At 28.8% G+C, this 16,541-nt stretch overlaps 2 protein-coding genes across 5 annotated transcripts; one reads left to right on the top strand and one right to left on the bottom strand.

Moving 5' to 3' along the window:
* Nucleotides 1–644: 644 nt before the first annotated feature.
* LOC126857576 (equilibrative nucleoside transporter 4) lies at nt 645–6,709 on the top strand. Its single transcript, XM_050607172.1, has 10 exons — nt 645–1,060; nt 1,865–2,019; nt 2,414–2,542; nt 2,883–2,957; nt 3,176–3,399; nt 3,777–3,885; nt 4,051–4,221; nt 4,460–4,647; nt 4,931–5,171; nt 5,642–6,709. The coding sequence occupies exons 1-10, from the start codon at nt 891–893 to the stop codon at nt 6,037–6,039; spliced, it is 1,860 nt and encodes a 619-aa protein (XP_050463129.1). The 5' UTR covers nt 645–890; the 3' UTR covers nt 6,040–6,709.
* Nucleotides 6,710–9,165: 2,456 nt separating this feature from the next.
* Nucleotides 9,166–16,388, bottom strand: LOC126857578 (serine/threonine-protein kinase dyf-5). 4 transcript variants are annotated; one of them, XM_050607177.1, is made up of 11 exons: nt 16,052–16,388; nt 15,073–15,346; nt 13,710–13,986; nt 13,336–13,457; nt 13,050–13,262; nt 12,556–12,903; nt 11,928–12,092; nt 11,584–11,730; nt 11,258–11,500; nt 10,261–10,475; nt 9,166–10,083 (listed from the first exon to the last, which is right to left on the bottom strand). In XM_050607177.1, the coding sequence occupies exons 3-11, from the start codon at nt 13,863–13,865 to the stop codon at nt 9,974–9,976; spliced, it is 1,719 nt and encodes a 572-aa protein (XP_050463134.1). In that variant the 5' UTR covers nt 13,866–13,986; nt 15,073–15,346; nt 16,052–16,388; the 3' UTR covers nt 9,166–9,973. The 4 variants fall into 4 exon arrangements, with proteins under 4 accessions (XP_050463134.1, XP_050463131.1, XP_050463132.1 ...); XM_050607174.1 differs by having other exon boundaries at nt 11,222–11,500; nt 16,052–16,385; XM_050607175.1 differs by having other exon boundaries at nt 11,222–11,500; nt 15,073–15,341; nt 16,052–16,385.
* Nucleotides 16,389–16,541: the final 153 nt, after the last annotated feature.

Raw genomic sequence — 16,541 nt, 5'->3', positions numbered from 1 at the left:
CAATCGAGCATTCTTACTACGTCATTAGAATCTTGACTGTAATTGGTCGCTTTTTCATATATTCCCCATCCGGATTCATGTGGGGGAAATCATGGGGAATAGGAACATGGCCCAATAGAAGAACTAGTTTTACAATGATTTTAACTAGCAATATTTTGAGATCTAGAAAATTTTCTCGCTTTTGAATATGGCGGGATGGCATTCAATTGGACACACTGCTTCTTAGCCAGTTGACATAGAACTTTCTGATTTATCTCTGCTGGTTATCTTAAACACCGGTCGATATATTTAATTTTTTCTTGCTTCATCTCTTAAATTTTATCATTTAAAAAAAAAAAAATGATGTAAAGATTATTTTTCTAATTATTTTTTCAATTATTCTGCTTATTAGTTCTCTTGTACATATGAACTTATACAAGAGAAAAAAACATATGAATATATTTTATATATAATATATAAATTATATCACTCACTAGGCGCGCGGCGAAAAGAAACAATCTATTGTTCAAATTCCAAATTCGTGTTTTTGCGCGCCGTATTATATTTCTCCTCTCTGATAAGAAATAAATATACCCGGGCATCGGGTAGCGTGAAAGTTCGACGCGCGCAGAAATCAATGCCGTAATTGTCAAAGCATGCGCTCAGAGATAGAATAGAAGAACCCGGCATACGCAGTACGAGGGAATAAATAACATAGTGGAGCAGGTGCGCGATTAAACGATCCCGAAAAACAGGAGCATTCGAGCACTCGCCGCACGCGAGGAAGCTATCAAACGCGAACGCGCGAATTCGCGTTCGCTTATTATGGATTCGTAAGAAAATTATCGAGTTCAAACCGCCAGATCTCTTTGAATTCTCCTCCTGCCGATTTTTCTTTCCTCTCCGGCAATATGGACGAGAACTTGAGCCGGGGATATGTTCAACTGGGCAAGGCCAGGGGCATGAACGAGTTCAAATTTTCGAATGGATTCACGCATCTCTCGCCGCCTGTTGATAAATGCAACTTTATTTACATGGCTCTGATTCTTGGCGGCATAGGATTTCTTCTACCTTATAACAGGTCTTTTGCGCAAGCATGTATTTTATTGTATCTTATATACATATATGCATATCCTTCGTCGTGCGTGTTGATTATCGAAAATTAAAAATCTTTTCGCAGACATTACTTTAGCCCTTTTGCTTTTCAATAACTATCTGGACTGCTTGAAGAGAATAACTGATGATAATTTAATTAATCGTACATTGTGCCATCATAAGTGTTAAGTGAAGTTCAAGATTGGTTCATAAAAATTATAATTTTTTCAAAATCATTGAATATTCTCTCCATTCCTCTCCTTTTTGGCGATTTAAAATTGAATTTTTCTCGATAAAAATGTTAAAGTACTCATGGTTTTAAAAAATTAAAAACAAAAAACTTTTGGCTAAATAACTTTTAATGAATAAAATTTTATTTAAAGAATAAAATTATAAAAATATATAAAGTTAAATTTTGGATAGCTATACTTCCGTTTTGATCGACATATTTCGTAATCTTCTTTCTAATAGAAAATAAATGAATAAAATAGCAAAAATTTAAAGATTATGAATATATTTTTAATGCTGTATAAAAGATTGCAAAATCGATTATATTTTTGACGGTCCAATGGTATCTAAATTAATGTAGTTTATCTCTTTGCAAGCGATTCTAATGATCTTAGCAAGAAAGTTTATTTTATATATTTATAGTTATTTATTTATAATTATCTTGTAAAAAAAATATTATTTGCAGTATGCTTTTGATACGTCAAATTTTAAGACATTAAATTTTTAGTATGAAATTGTTGCAATTTTAATATTGACGATTGTATGTCATTGTTTTTTACAGTTTCATTATCGCGGTGGATTATTTTCAAGCGAGATATCCAGGAACTACCGTGATATTCGACATGTCTGTCGTTTACATTATTATGGCTTTCTTTGCAGTTTTTGCAAATAATATATTGGTCGAAACCTTATCGCTGAATACACGAATTACGTTTGGTAAGATGCACTAGAAGTGTATAAAGTTAATCTTATTATTAATCGAACGATATTAATAATAAGATGTGACATTGCAATCTTTTTAATAATATAATGAGTAATTGTCAAAGTTTTTAATAAGTTTTGGATTTTTTAATATATTTATACATATTTTATGTATAATTTTTTGGTAATTAGATTTTTTTTATGATTTTACTATTTCTGTATATATATTCGAGATGATTTTATAATAGCGATTATTTTAATCTCTCAGTGAGTTAGTATTGTAACTTTGTTTTTTAATAAAAACGGATTGCATCGAACTATAATCATGATCGTTTTGATTTATTAACTTATAGCAAGAAAATGAAAAAAAAAAAAATAAAATATACATAATCTAATTTTTATTTTGTAGGGTATCTGGTATCCTTTGTTACTTTAAACTTTGTGGTGATCTGCGAGATTTGGTGGGAACTTTTCGGTGTTGCAACTTCCTACACTATTAATTTAGTTGCCGTTGCGATAGTATCGCTTGGTTGTACAGGTACAGAAATCATTGATAATTTATTGCTTAATATCAGATAATCGAAGGAATATCCGGAAAAATTATTTTCGGATTAACTAATAAATATTATAATTTATCTGATAAATATAATTTAACAAATATTTAATGTTAAAATATGACAAATGTGGGAATTATATGTAATTATGCATTATTGATAATTTATTAATAACTTTTTAGGCTCTTTGCTTTAATCTCCCAGTTACATTAAACATTAGATCTAATTAATTTTGAATTTGCAATTTTTTTGAAAAAAAAACTTTAATTGTTAACATTCTGTAAAAATTTGATCCTATTATTTTCTACTACTTTAATGTTATAGTTCAGCAATCGAGTTTTTATGGATACACATCAATGCTTCCTAGTCGATATACGCAAGCTGTGATGACGGGAGAAAGTGAGTATATTTCACGAAAAATTAAAGTTTATTCGTGTTTAGCAAGATTTGATCGCTAAAATGTATTAAATGTCGAAATTTCAGAAGTCGAAAATGAGATTTCTCTCGATAATTTCATTAAAAAGAATATACAACAAATAATACGCTCTATCTCCTTTCAGCAACTCTGAGATACATTATACAATATATAAAAAAAATATTTTATTACACTTTTTTAGGTGTTGCTGGCTTTTGGGTATCAATTAATCGAATAATAACAAAGTCGCTACTTAATGATGAGCGTGGCAATACATCCATGTTCTTCGTTCTGTCGAATATGACGATTCTGTTGTGTTTTGTTTTACATCAAATTGTACGGAAGACCGATTTCGTACAATTTTACATAACATTATGCCAGGAAAGAAATCGAATCACTTTAGAACCAACGGAAGATGTCGGTCTGGTACGTAATCGCACTCTATAGCGTTCATTTATATTAGGATAGATAAAAAAAGTAAAATTTCCTGTTTTATTGTGACTTTTATTTACCATTTATGCATAAATTGTGTGGATTTATTGTGTAAACAGCAATCATTAACTTGTATAAAATACAAGTTAATGATTGCTGTTCAATATAATAGTTTTTCCAAAAAAATTGATGCATCTTGATACAAGTTTAAAGGTTCCCCCTTGATAAAAACTCGGCTCTTGTTGCTTAAACTAGTTTCTCGAACAATATTCTGTACCACTGCCGAAATTATTAAAATATTTTGCTTGCAACAATCTAATGATATATATTTGTATGTGTAAGATTAATGTATTATAATATATTGTTTTCAGATGGATCCGTTAGATCAAGTTGGCGATCCTTCGAAAGGCCAATATGGAGTATTAAAGATCCAAACGAGTCCATTGGGAACAGAATCCACGAGTGAAACTGATTTGAATGGTAAGAAAGACATTAATTTTACATCATTTAAGCACAGAATGATACTAAATTTGTTTATAAAGAAATATTTCTTTCAATTGCGCTCAAGAAAGATTATTTATTATATTATTATATTATATGTATTATTATATCGAGATCGCGAATAATACGAATGTATTGTTTTAGCATCTCGACAATATTCTGCATTCTCGTTTAGCAATCCAGTTTACGAGCCTAGCGCACCTTCAGGTAATCCACCTGGTAGCGCTGGACCGACTTATAAGGTCGAAGATGTTGTAGTTATGAGAGGCGCTTATGGAACACAAAGCACAAGTACACCATGGTCCGGCATAAAAAGTAAGAAAATATAATTTTCCTATTTCATTAAAAAGTGAAAAGTAACCGATCCATTTTTTACATACACAAGCTTGTAATATTTGATATTATCTTTTAAACGATTGCTTGAAAATCTCATAAAGATCGTTATTGCGGAGACAAGATTAACAAGATCAATTAATTAATCATATATATAATCTGGAATGTAAAACACCTGAGTTTTATAATTTATAGCGGAAATTTAAAATAACTTTTTTAGGAGGTCTACTCGCAAGACTCGAAGTTGCCAAATTGATCTTCCCATACATGGCCAGCATTGGTGTCGCATATTTCGTAACGCTTTGCTTGTATCCAGGAATTGTGTCGGAAATAATATCTTGCAAGTTTGAGTCATGGATGCCGGTTATTCTGATGACCGCATTCAACGCTTCTGATTTATTGGGCAAGGTTAATATATATTATTATTTAAATTAATTGTTTATAATATTAATCCTACTTTTTCTGCTCTTTTTTATATTTAGTTTTAATCTGTTGATTAATATTGCAATTATATTGTTATATTATTTACATATCTTATTATTTCTTGATATTTTAATATCTTTAAAGAATTTAATAAAGAACTAATAAAATGTTTTTTAAAAGTAAAGATAAACCAAATATGTGAAACAACAAGATTAAAAAATGTTTTATCTACAAGATCATAACATAGATTATCCGGTTTCTTTTATAGGTATTCGCTTTAATACCTTACGAATGGAAACGTACTCAACTACTGTATTTCTCTAGTGCGCGAGTAATACTTATTCCCCTATTTCTGCTTTGCGCAATTCCACGTGGTGCTCCTATTCTTTCCGGCGAGGGATACCCGCTCTTGTTTTCTTGGTTGCTCGGCCTTACAAATGGTATAGTCGGTTCGATACCTATGATTCAGGCACCGAGCAAAGTACCAGAGGAACATCGAGAACTTGCAGGTACTTATTATAAATCCAAATTTTTGTTAAAATATATTACAGTTGATAAAAAAGTAAGCTTTCCTATTTTATTACAATTTTTATTTACTTATGTATAAACATATTGTATTAAAATAAAAACTAATGATTACAATTTTTAATATAATCTTTGAAAAGATTCATGCTTTTGATCTTGACACGAGTTTGAAGATTCCTTTTCAGTAAAAATTCGCTTTTTTATTAAGGGAAAATTTTCAAACTCAAATCAAGATGGAATAAGAGAATCAATATTCTCTCGAAGATTATATTAAAAAATTTATATTTTAACGCAATAATCCAATTTATGTATAAGTGGTAAATAAAAATCGTAAAATAAAAGACGTTTAAAAATTATGAATTACGCTAATTGAAACTTTTATTCAAATATTCAAAATTAATGTCATAAGTTATATGGCAAATTTAAAAATTAATACGACATATAATTTCGTTAGGTAACATTATGACATTATCGTATATCACCGGATTGACTCTCGGTTCTCTATTGGCATATATGATGGATGCCTGTCTCGGGCCACCTGTGCAAGTCAAAGACGTGTGTTTTAAGTTGCCGAAAACTCAAACTTCATCAACCATGTTCAGTAACGTGACGGCGAGCATCTTGACGACCGCAATATCCTCCACTTTGCCCGTCGAGAGAACGACAATAGTGCCGAAGCCGAAGACTACCGTCAATGTACTAACTACGATTTTGATGTCTACGTTATTATCAAATAGCACTGTAAGCTTATTAAACGATGAAGGCTCGCTGAATGCGTCAACAACAATTTTACCGAAGATCTTAGCTAATGTTACTACTTCGGCAAATAACGCAATTCTGCAACATTATTAGGACGCATATGTTTGTGTGTTGTGTTAAATCTGGTGCTTACACATAAATATATGAGAAATGGACAGATAGATAAAGAGAGAGAGAGAGAGAGAGAGAGAGAGAGAGAGAAAGAGAGAGGAGGGAAACAAAAAAGAGAAAAAAATAAAAAGTATGTGTGAATGTATGCGTGCGCGGAAAAAGTGATATACGCATTAAGAAGTTGCTACAAGGTTCAAGTATTTAGATTGGCTAAACTTTTGAATTAATATAATAATAATTATTGAAAAATATGTTTTTTTCTTGTATTGCCAACTATAAGACACAATATTTATTTACTTATAAATAAATATATTATAAATATTTATTTATCATTCAAATTATATATCATCGCAGAACTTATTTTTTGCTTAATTAAGTTATATATGTAAAAAAACATCATTTTTAAAGAGATTAGCAAAATAAAAAGAAATAGTATACATAATTCTACTGCAAATGGCTATAATAAAATATGGTTCAAACAATATGTAACGTTATTAAAACATGAGATGTTTAGCAACTATTTATAAATGTTTTTGATCATTTAAAAAATTGTATAAATAAGATAGAATTTTTCTTGAAAATAAAGGTCAAAGAAAACAGTGCAAAAAAAATTAAATCTTTTAAAAGATTCTTTATATATTATATATATATATATATATATATATATATATATATATATATATATATAGGGTAATCCAAGACTGATTTTTTTTTAATCATATAAAATAGAAACAAGCATGTTTCGAATTGTAAACCGTTTCTCTTTAACATCACTTTATTATATTTTTTATTCACTGAGAAGTTTTTTATCAATATGACGTGGAAAAAAAAGAGTGTAAAGTCTATTTCTTCCTTATTATGCAATTGATTGTATTAAACTGTATCGTAGATAAATAATAAATATGACATACGTGAGGCTCCACTGTTCCTTTTCTATTGAAGATATTGCGTGCCTTTTATTTCGTATCAGCAAATTACTGTTTCGAATAATGTTTTCAAGGGCGATAAAGGAACAAAATTGTTGATTTTTGTTTGTAGAAAATTATATACGTTATATAAATATACATATACTTGTCTTGTACGTTAACTTACATCTTTGTTATTGTTTTAATGCGTAATAGAATGTTAAACTATATTGAGATGTTATATGCATCTACATGTATATATAGTTGATTGAGACTTAAATGTAAAATACGTGTAATTTCTGTGGCATATTAGGCGTCTCTATAATTACTTTACAATTCACTAGGTCCTCTTTTTAGATGCACTTTTGAAAGAAATGCATTCTAAATAAAACGCTTTATGTCGCATTATATGATCCGTAGTAAAAAAAGAAACAATAATAAATGATAATTGATATAAATATTATTATAATATATAATATTATTATATTATATATTATAATAATATATATAATATTATTATATATAATATTATTATAATAGTTATTATATTAATTATAATTTATATAATAACTAGTATTTAATATATATGTATTACATCTCAAGCATAAAAAGACAAAAGTATAATCCATTATAAAGATTCTAATCCATTATAAAGATTCTAATATAAAGAATGATAGTTAAAGCACAATTGTTTTCATGTTTAACAATTTTAATTTTATCGTAAACAATACATGATTATATCTTTATATACGCAAACAAATTTTTAAATCTATTTTTGAAAATTTTATCAAGTATCGTAAAATTTATATAAAGAAAGATATATTATTAAAATCATTTTTTGTTTATATAATTTAATTGTTGTTCTAAAGAAATAGGACAATGATTGTAAAATTTTATTCACAAAATAAGAATGAAAAAATAACGTTTTTAAAAATATTAAACTTTTCTACGATAATACAAGTTCAAAAAATTCAAGAATTCTTTTATTTTTATAAAATATAATATGCGTCAAAAATATTGACAGTTAGTTATGGATTTTATTATTGGTTGTTTTTTTGCTACGATCACTCATTACAAATCTAAACAAATACATTGACACTTAATGTTTATCTTAAGTAAATATGAATTAAAGTGTTTATATAGGTTTAGTACGATACATTTCCTAAAGAAGAAAGATCGATCTTCTTACAAACATTCCTGCTCGCTCTAGCTTCGTTAATTGCATTATCTGCTCAAGACATATCTGATGTTACGTAGGAGATTGTAATCAAAGTTCATGAAATTAAGATATAGTTAATAGCTCTATGTATTATAAAGAAATATGTAATACATTTGATCACACAATGCGACCGATTATATATCTTTCTCTATTTCCTTTTTTTTTACATATATATAACATATGCCTAACAGCAAATTTTCCATTAGACACAAATTTAGATGCACATTCTGGGGCTTTAATATTGCAAGGAGTTTTTCCCCAATCAAGTTACATCCTGACACTTTGGTATTGCAAGAGACATCCATATCAATCTATGCTTGGAGTATTAAAGTGTCAAAATCCACTACTGCATATATTCAAAAAAATACTCATCTAAAAGAAATAAATTTAAAAAAGTCTCTTTTAAAGTTTAATTAATTTTAATTGCTAAATCAAATTATAGTAATAATTCGATATATACGCGCATTAATCAACATATTGTCTCTACTTCTGAAAATTTATATATATAATAGAGTGTATTTGAAATAACCACACATGCTTGATGTAACTACTTCCTTCCTTTGTACAACTTCAAAGAAAAACGCCCCATAAACTATGATATTTTAAGAATAATATGTATAAACATTTTATTCTTTGGCGTATAAAGTAAAGGAAACTTTTAGTAAAGCATCTCTTCTTTTTTTTAAATATTAAACTCTGTATGGAGTTTGAAAAAAAAATGTAAATATTTCAGATATAGATATTGTTACTGTAATAGATATTGTTACTGTAGTATAGATTTTTCCTTTTATAAAGTTTTTTATTATTTAAAACAAATATTTTTTTTTAATGATAACGTTAAGTGTTTTACCGTTTTACTTAAATATTGCAAAATTAATATATACACACACACACACACACGCACACACACACACACTGATGTCTTTTAAGATAAATCATAGAGCAAGCGAAAACAAAAATGTTACATAATAAAAAATACGTGTATTGTTCGTTATATATGTTTTATATTTCTCATTCTAATAATGTAATATTACGTACATTATATTAAATATGGTGTGACGCTTTGACATTGATTCTCTAAGCTAAATGAATATATCGGTTGATTTACTTTGCATCATTTTTTTGTTTTATGTAACTTCATATGTATATGAAGTTACATAAATAATTTCATATGTATATGAACTTCACATGTATAATTACACATTCTCGGATTTGATTTTCGAGAATTGCGCTACTTTAATCAACTGTCGCACATATCACGCCATATCGGAAAATTAATTAATATATACAAACTATATACATATATAGATGATGAAAAGTACACCTTATATACATGCGTGTTTATGTATGTATGTAAATATACACACATGTACACAGTATAATGCGTATCTTATAGAACTATATATATATATCTTGCACAGCATTCAGATTATTGGTTCAAATTATGGTTTTCCAAAAAATTAAACTTTTTTATACATGATTAATTATGGCTTATATAATAGCAATCTATATTGGCTCCTAAACTTTAATCACATATATGAAAATGCCAAAATCTTTGATAACATTACATCGGAACTCTCTTCAATTCCGTTCTTTCGCTCCCATTTAATCTGCGTACGATTTAATTTTATAAAATTGCAACACAGAAATAAGAAGACGCAATTTGCTTATCTGCGTCCCTGCCACAATGGAACGACAACGGTCATTCTATCACAGTTAAAATTTGCCTAGAAGAAAGGCTACGATGACAAATTATCAATATAAAAAGAAAAAACAAATCTTTCTACAATGATCATTTGAGATATTTCGCTGCCCAATCCGTTCGGCCGTAGGGTCCGCCACTGGCTTTTGTGTTGAAAACATTTCCAAACAAGTTCGGTTGAAACGTGGGCTTGTTAGTCTCTACAAAAAAGAGAATTGATATTAGCATTATCTGATTGTGTGCTTTTTAATTGATTAAGTCTTCGGAATATTCTATTGTTAAAATATCGATAGAGTCATAACGATCCATATGTGATCTTTTAAAGTTAATAAAAAATTGCGCAGTTTTAAAGCAAGAAGAATTCATTAAGTACTTACTAATATTTTGAGTACCGTATACGCTGGGATAAGGTAATCTCAAGCTTTGTTCGGCAATATAACGATTTCGCGCGAGATAATGCTGTCTTGTTTGATTCTCAATACTATTTCTAGATCCCCAAAAGGATTCCGTAAAATCCTCATATTTGTTGGATGTTGCTTGATTGATGAATCCATTTAACAGTTTTGATCTGTTGATATCAGAATCTCCATTTCTTGAAAATAAATAGAGAAAAGCATTAAACTGTAGACAATAAGAAAACAGTAGTATAGATTGTGTGGTGAAAACGATATGAATGATTTATTATATTTGGAATTTACATAATGCAGATTACACAAGTATATATCCAGTATAGCTGTGAATTAAACATTTGTTATTAATCATGCGTTTTAATTATAAAAAATCGTTCCATTTAATACATATCTACTGCCATCTAATGAACGCGACAAGTATATTGCCGAAAATTCGATAATCAGAAATACGATTGTCAAGATATATTGCAACGCGTTGATCACACATAATATGAGCAAACGTATTTTATCCAATAGATTCGTTACTATCGTGAAATGTTTTACGAGATATACATCACAGTGAATTAATAAGATTTGACATAAGTATAGAAAACGTCTTGATATAGCATGGAGAGTAATACAAGAAATTCGACAAATCGATCCAACAAACACAGAGATGTTTAAAAAGATATTTAATAGAAATGAGATTGGTGTTGACAGCTTATCGATTAAATATTGCATAATATTAGTCAAAATATAAATCGATTTACAAATAATCGCATAAGATTGCTTTGTTAAGAAATAATTGTTTTCAAGCGCAATTTGAAGTAGATTCATCAAATATTTGGAAAATATGTTCCGTCTGATGTGCGACCGCACTAGAAGACCGATTATCAACACCGTGCACACGATAAGAATTCTCTCGACTGGATTTCGGAACGTTATATACCTGGATGACAAATTTGTGCTCTGGCCTGCGACATACCGAGCCACGCTGAGGTAGTGTTGCTTCGCCGAGACTTTGCGCGAGTTTTTCATTTGACTAGACTGGTTTGACTGATTCCACATTCTTGATGGTGGTTCATTCCACGCTGGTAGGGCCAAATGGCAATTGGGATTACCATGCTTCAAATTATCAGGTTGCTGATAGTTGGCATTCCAATTAACACGATTTTCCTTATATATGCGATCAGGAATAAGCATTGAGTTTTCCGGGCTGATTTTACTCCTAATAGATGATCAAAAGATTAATCAAAATCGGATAATCGAAAGATGGTACATAAATTTGTTGAGGAAAATCATGCAATTTACCCTAGAAAACCGGCAAAATTGTCTTCATCACATTTGGAAGCGTCATTGTCATGCTTATTGTGATTATTGTGATTATTGTGATTATTATGATTTAATAATGGCAAAGCAACCGTCTGCTGTTGCGATTCAATCATTTTTTCGGGTACTCTATAAATATCAAATTTCAATTTTAATATTTCTAATAACATGTAGAACTCGTGAACCTATATTTATCAAAATCTTTTCCTCTCACTTAAAGTATTAAATATTCCTCTAAATTGTAATTTTAAATTTACCATCACTTATCGAATGTACATGAGCTCTCGTATATATGTTAATATATGCCAAAATAAAATACATGTTACCTCGATTGAAGTACATTATTAACAAGATCTTCTTGAGAATAATTATATTGTTTAGGCGTAGGTGGTGGAAGATTTATTTTGTTCATGGCGAGCTCTCGTTGAGATACGACACCAATTTTCTTACTATTAATGATACGCGGGTCGCCGACTTGAAAATATGGGTATCTAAAGATATAACAATCATTACTAACAAAATCCTTTTAAAAAGTTAAAATACATAAAAATATTTCAAAAAAGCATGACAAATGACCTAAAAATATATTAGTGTCTATTACTTTATGTTTTTCGTTAAGTATATATGCGTATGTAGCACGAGTAATTATACCCATATATAGAGTATGTTCAATACTGAATTTTTTGCTTTTTATGTATACATATTTAAATCACGCTTTGCATACACTTTTATTTGTTAGTAATATTTTAATAAATGTAATAGCTAAAAGTTTTTGGAAATTATTTAATGTTATTTACGGGTATTTCACTAAAATAAACATTTATTTTGATTATTTTACATTTTTATTCTTGTTTTTAAAAATTATTTTCTTTCTTTTAATTTTTTATATAATTTATTAAATATTTTTTATTAAATTTATTAAATTTATTAAATACTTTGTTGAGATCTAGATACCTAAGCGATTGTTGTGCTGTTGGCCTCTTTATAGGATTCCATTGTAACATATCTTCCATGAGTATGACTGCTTCTTGACTAGCGTTGGGTATTAATACGGCCAATGAAGTACGAGTAAAATTCGGGAATTTAAAATTCATAGCCGCAGCCAATTGATATCCTTCTGGCCAATCTTCTTTATCAGGTGTTCCAATTACGGAGCATATCTTAAATATTTCGTCAATCTCGCTTTTTCCGGGAAACAGGGGCCTAAACGTGTATAATTCGGCCATTATACAACCAACCGCCCAAATGTCGATTGGGCTGTTGTAAGTCGTAGAGTGTAGCAATACTTCCGGTGCTCGATACCTATATATGATATTTTAACTTATTTTTAATCAAAATTACTTGTTTTTATTAAATAAATATTTTTTATACATTTTGATTTTTCAAAATATAGCCGTTCTTAAAAGATTAATTAATATTTACGAATAATAATATCGCGAAATTATTACCATCTCGTCGATACGTAATCCGTATACGGAGGTCTTGATCGAATCTCTCTCGCTAACCCGAAATCAGCGATCTTAACTAATTCGGGTCCCATACACAATAAATTTTCTGGCTTCATGTCGCGATGAAAGAAACCATGTTTATGCATGAAAGCGAGACCTTGCAATACTTGATATACCATATTCCTTATTACTGGTTCGGGAAAAAGCTTGTCCCTGCGATTCAAATATTCTGAGTATAAATATGAGACTAAAAATAACATCGGTTAAATCTCATATATATATATACCTATCCTTCATTAATTGATAGAGATTTTCCTTCATGTATTCAAATACAAAATATAACACATCGTTCTCTCGTATAACTTCTTTAAGCTTCACCACGTTTGCGTGACTGAGTTTTTTCAATGACTACAATAATAGGAAAAGGGAAAAAAAGATAAAAATTATTTGTCGATAATTGTTGATTTGATTGAAAAATAAGATTGCAAACAGAAAAAGAAAAAAATTATTTTCATAATTGTGTTCAATAATATTATTATTTATCATTATATAACACTGAATATTATATATTGTAGTACACATATTTTTTTCTGATTTAATATTTTAGGAGGTTTTGTTTTCTAAAGCAATATAATATTTTCCTATTTAATTTAATCGTACCTTTACTTCCCGTAGATTCATAGCCTCTTCCCAGGAATAATATTTTCTCTTCATTCTCTTTATAGCTACCTTTTCGCCCGTATCAATACGTTCGCCGAGAACAACGGAACCAAAGGTTCCGTCACCCAGTTGATTCAACGTTATATATCGATTCATCTTCACTTACGTTACGTTACGCTTGGAAATTTTTGTATCATTCGTTTTTAGGTAGTGGATCTCAGCATTATAACCGGAACATATTTACATGCCGCCATAAACGGCAACATGTTCTTCATATCTATTATAACCAGTTAAAGATGTTTTATAAATTTACTAACTTTTAAAATTTTACTCTAAAACACAAATATATAAAAAATTATAATTGTATAATCTGTAAAATATTGAAAATGATTAATCGTGTTAAATTCAATAAAGAAATAAGCTAATCTCATACAAGTGAAGTTTTTCATTATCAATTCTGCTTAGAAATGGAGTATCAGTATTATTATTGAAAATTATATCAGATATATAATTTTATTTGTAATATAAATATGAAATTAAAATTTGTCATTATTTTATCAGAGAAAATAAAGATTTGATATAAATCTAAATTTTGCAAATATAAAAGCAAAATAAATAACATAAAATTTGTAAATTGTCGTTTTTCTTTAATCACTTTATTAATATGTTAATATATATTTGCAAAATAACAAATATTTCCTCTTTCTCTTATTCGTTTTACTTGTGGAATATCTGAAAACTACCTAGAAGACAATAAAAGATTTTAGGGTTCACACTCTCTCGTAACAATTTAAATTCTCTTTGTGAAGGTTTTCTACTACAGTTTATTTTAAATTATAATTAAGAAAAGCATTATATAAATTTAAATTTTAAATTGTGTGTATAGATTTGAATGAGCAATAAAATCATAAAAATTTTGGTGTTTATATTATGTTTATGTTATGTTTATGTTATGTTATGTTATTGCTCTGTCAAGCGGATATTTAAAACTCAATTCGAAGATACACGAGTATCTTACGCATCTAAAGTGAGGCTTGTAATACAAAATAAGAGTTAGCAAAAATTTTATTTCGTCGGCGCATAAATGAATACTTGGTGCAAGTTAACCAGAGTATTGACTCTATAGCGATAGAATGAATATTTAATAACCGACATTCTGCTATAAGACTCGAAACTGTTGACAAGATAGTAGAGAAACTTTTACACTATTCACAGTCTTAATCTATTGTCACGTCAAATATTTCAGCTGCAATTTTTGCTGATTTTCACGCAACGTAGTAGAATTTGCATGTATTTTAAGAATTAATAAATATGATCGGAAAGCAAATGACTTTAGACAAAATTTTTGTTTTATTGAACTTGCCTGGAAAATCGCACGATGATTCCAAGGTACTCGACACTTTTTTGCTTTATAACTCGATAGCTCGATTCTACGATTCTCACAAACTTGCGACACATGAAGCAAAAGGCTTGTAAACGCAATCTAGGACATCATTCGTATATATGTCGCTTTGAGATTAGCATTTTCTTAGGGTCGCATGCGAACAATCTTCGTGTGAGCCAGACATGCAAGGATATAGATTTTCTCGAATGACGTTGCTCAACGTGATCGCTAACGCGTTTTGCAATTTTCTATTCTAAGCAAGAGAGAGAGAGGAATAAAATAGTTTCGATGAATTTAAATTTTGATATTAGAAAAGGTCTCTCGCAAATAAATTTTGATAACAAATTCTCTGATTAAACATTTTTATTTGAAATTATGGAAATATTGTAATAATATTACTACTATAATATTGCAATGCCTAATTTTAAATATTAAAAAAAAAGAGAAAAAAAAAACAGGGAAATACATACAAACGTACAAAGTTTATTTTATTAGCGGATCCAAAAAAATTCATGAATTTAATTAACTTCACGATATATATTTTTGTGAAATATAATTTAATCATAATTTTAATCTTTCAATACTGTAATAATTTTTCTGAAGATTCAAAGTATATTGTTTTTTTGAAAAAAATAGATATAATATAAAAAAAACGTAAATATAATTATGACAAAGCTTGTAAAACACAATTACTTTTTCTAAAATTTGCTTTTTTTTGCAAATAGCACATGTAAAATTTTGCATTACGCAATTTGCAAAGTAAATCTGAGGAATTATATATATGTATTTCGATTTAATGCAAACGCACGAAATGTTAGCTACCAATTGCCAAGTGACTGAAGTACAAATCGCGCAATGACAAGATCAAATATCACTCGAAAATAATATTAGAGAATTAATACATAAAAAAATGTTTTATTATCATTAATTATATGAAAAGAATGGAAATTGTACCTACAGCACAAAATATAAAGATTCCTGGACGTTCATGGATGTACTTGATTATCTTCGTAGTTGTCATTCGCAACAAACTATTAATCGAGCGACCATATCTTGCCGTCGCTATGGCTACGAATACTAAGCCAAACTCACAGATCTCTATACATTTAGCAGACCGTTAACTTCGATACTACGGCCGGCGTACTTTGCATGACGCCTATATACTAAAATGTAATAAGAGAATAAACCAATCAAGATCCGCAGAAGTGGGAATAGAAATAAAGAACTGTGTTTATTCTCTTAAAAGTCTATGCTTCCGGTAAAAGTGAAATAATTCTCTTCATTATTATATTTTGCTAATTTTAACTTTATACTTTTGATTTCAAAAAAGTTTGACTCATTAACAGCGTTAATTAATTCTTTCACGTTAATATAATCGTTTGGTGACAGATGTCAGATTTTCGCCATATATCATACAAAAGTTTGAGATCGGAAACTAAGGTTTTAAA

This window comes from Cataglyphis hispanica, chromosome 22 (assembly GCF_021464435.1).
Source record: "Cataglyphis hispanica isolate Lineage 1 chromosome 22, ULB_Chis1_1.0, whole genome shotgun sequence".
In the NCBI taxonomy this organism is placed as follows: Eukaryota; Metazoa; Arthropoda; class Insecta; order Hymenoptera; family Formicidae; genus Cataglyphis; species Cataglyphis hispanica.
This window is presented reverse-complemented; position numbering and strand designations above follow the sequence as displayed.

Bases quoted from the DNA above. Each gene is read 5' to 3' on its own strand.
- LOC126857576 (XM_050607172.1), top strand. From the start codon at position 891: ATGGACGAGAACTTGAGCCGGGGATATGTTCAACTGGGCAAGGCCAGG. The intron at 2,543-2,882 runs GTACAGAAATCA...TTAATGTTATAG, and splicing joins AGTATCGCTTGGTTGTACAG to TTCAGCAATCGAGTTTTTAT. The intron at 3,886-4,050 runs GTAAGAAAGACA...GTATTGTTTTAG, and splicing joins GAGTGAAACTGATTTGAATG to CATCTCGACAATATTCTGCA.
- LOC126857578 (XM_050607176.1), bottom strand. From the start codon at position 13,865: ATGAATCGATATATAACGTTGAATCAACTGGGTGACGGAACCTTTGGT. The intron at 13,458-13,709 runs GTACGATTAAAT...CTATTATTGTAG, and splicing joins TGAATCTACGGGAAGTAAAG to TCATTGAAAAAACTCAGTCA. The intron at 12,904-13,049 runs GTAATAATTTCG...TATCATATATAG, and splicing joins GATTACGTATCGACGAGATG to GTATCGAGCACCGGAAGTAT.